Source organism: Penaeus monodon, chromosome 22 (assembly GCF_015228065.2).
Source record: "Penaeus monodon isolate SGIC_2016 chromosome 22, NSTDA_Pmon_1, whole genome shotgun sequence".
Lineage (NCBI taxonomy): Eukaryota > Metazoa > Arthropoda > Malacostraca > Decapoda > Penaeidae > Penaeus > Penaeus monodon.
The window spans coordinates 22160301-22161056 of record NC_051407.1 but is presented as its reverse complement, the minus strand read 5'-3'; the positions used below and the strand labels follow the sequence as shown (position 1 = coordinate 22161056).

Below are 756 nucleotides of genomic sequence, written 5' to 3'. Positions count from 1 at the left end.
TCTGGAAGGATTTAGTTAAAGAAATAATATTTGAGTTGAACCTTTATGGAAATGCTTTGTCACTCACAAGTTACTTTTGGTTTATATGTTTTAAGTATTGAGAGTTATATGAGAAAGTACTAGGGAATATTTGAAAGAGGGAAATGTTTATAGATGGCAAAGAAAAAGTTTTCATTGAATAAGCTTGGTTTTATTGTGATATTTGTAGTATACTTGAGTATCATGTTTGTTGTCTTAAGATGTAAAATAAATGGACCAGATAATATTATTCTAGGCTATACACTTATTTTTTTGTGTAATGAAAAAAACTTTACCAGCAATTATAAATAATAGTTGACATATAGTATTATAAAGGCACTAATCATGTTGTGTATTTTTTCAGATACAATGGTTTGCAGTGGTTGCTGTGCAACATTGGACCATGTGGTCACATACCTGTACAAACTTTTGCATCAGAAAAGTAAGTAAAAGGTTATATTCCACCTTAGACTAAGACTTGCATGTGCTCCTTTGTCCCATTGCAGATACGATGGTGTGCACTGGCTGCTGTGCGACCCTTGACCACATTGTTACTTACCTCTTCAAGTGCTTACATCAGAAGAGTAAGTACAGTTTCAGCAGTGGTATATATTTGATGTTGCTTGTGTATCTGCTGATGGCTTTGCTTATGGTATAGTCTGGGTAGATATAACATTGATGTGTATGTAATGTGTAATGTGCATTTGGTGCCCTATAAATATTTAACCTTTTGATTTA

General features: G+C 32.9%; 1 protein-coding gene across 2 annotated transcripts in view; it reads left to right on the top strand.

Annotated features, from left to right (window-relative positions):
• Positions 1-307: 307 nt before the first annotated feature.
• LOC119586998 (exportin-7-like) overlaps positions 308-756 on the top strand; it is a 2683-nt gene continuing 2234 nt past the window's right edge. Inside the window, exon 1 of one of the 2 annotated variants that reach the window (XM_037935739.1) lies at positions 308-460. In XM_037935739.1, coding sequence (XP_037791667.1) covers positions 364-460 — 97 coding nt within the window. In that variant the 5' untranslated portion in view covers positions 308-363. The other variant, XM_037935740.1, reaches the window with a different exon arrangement.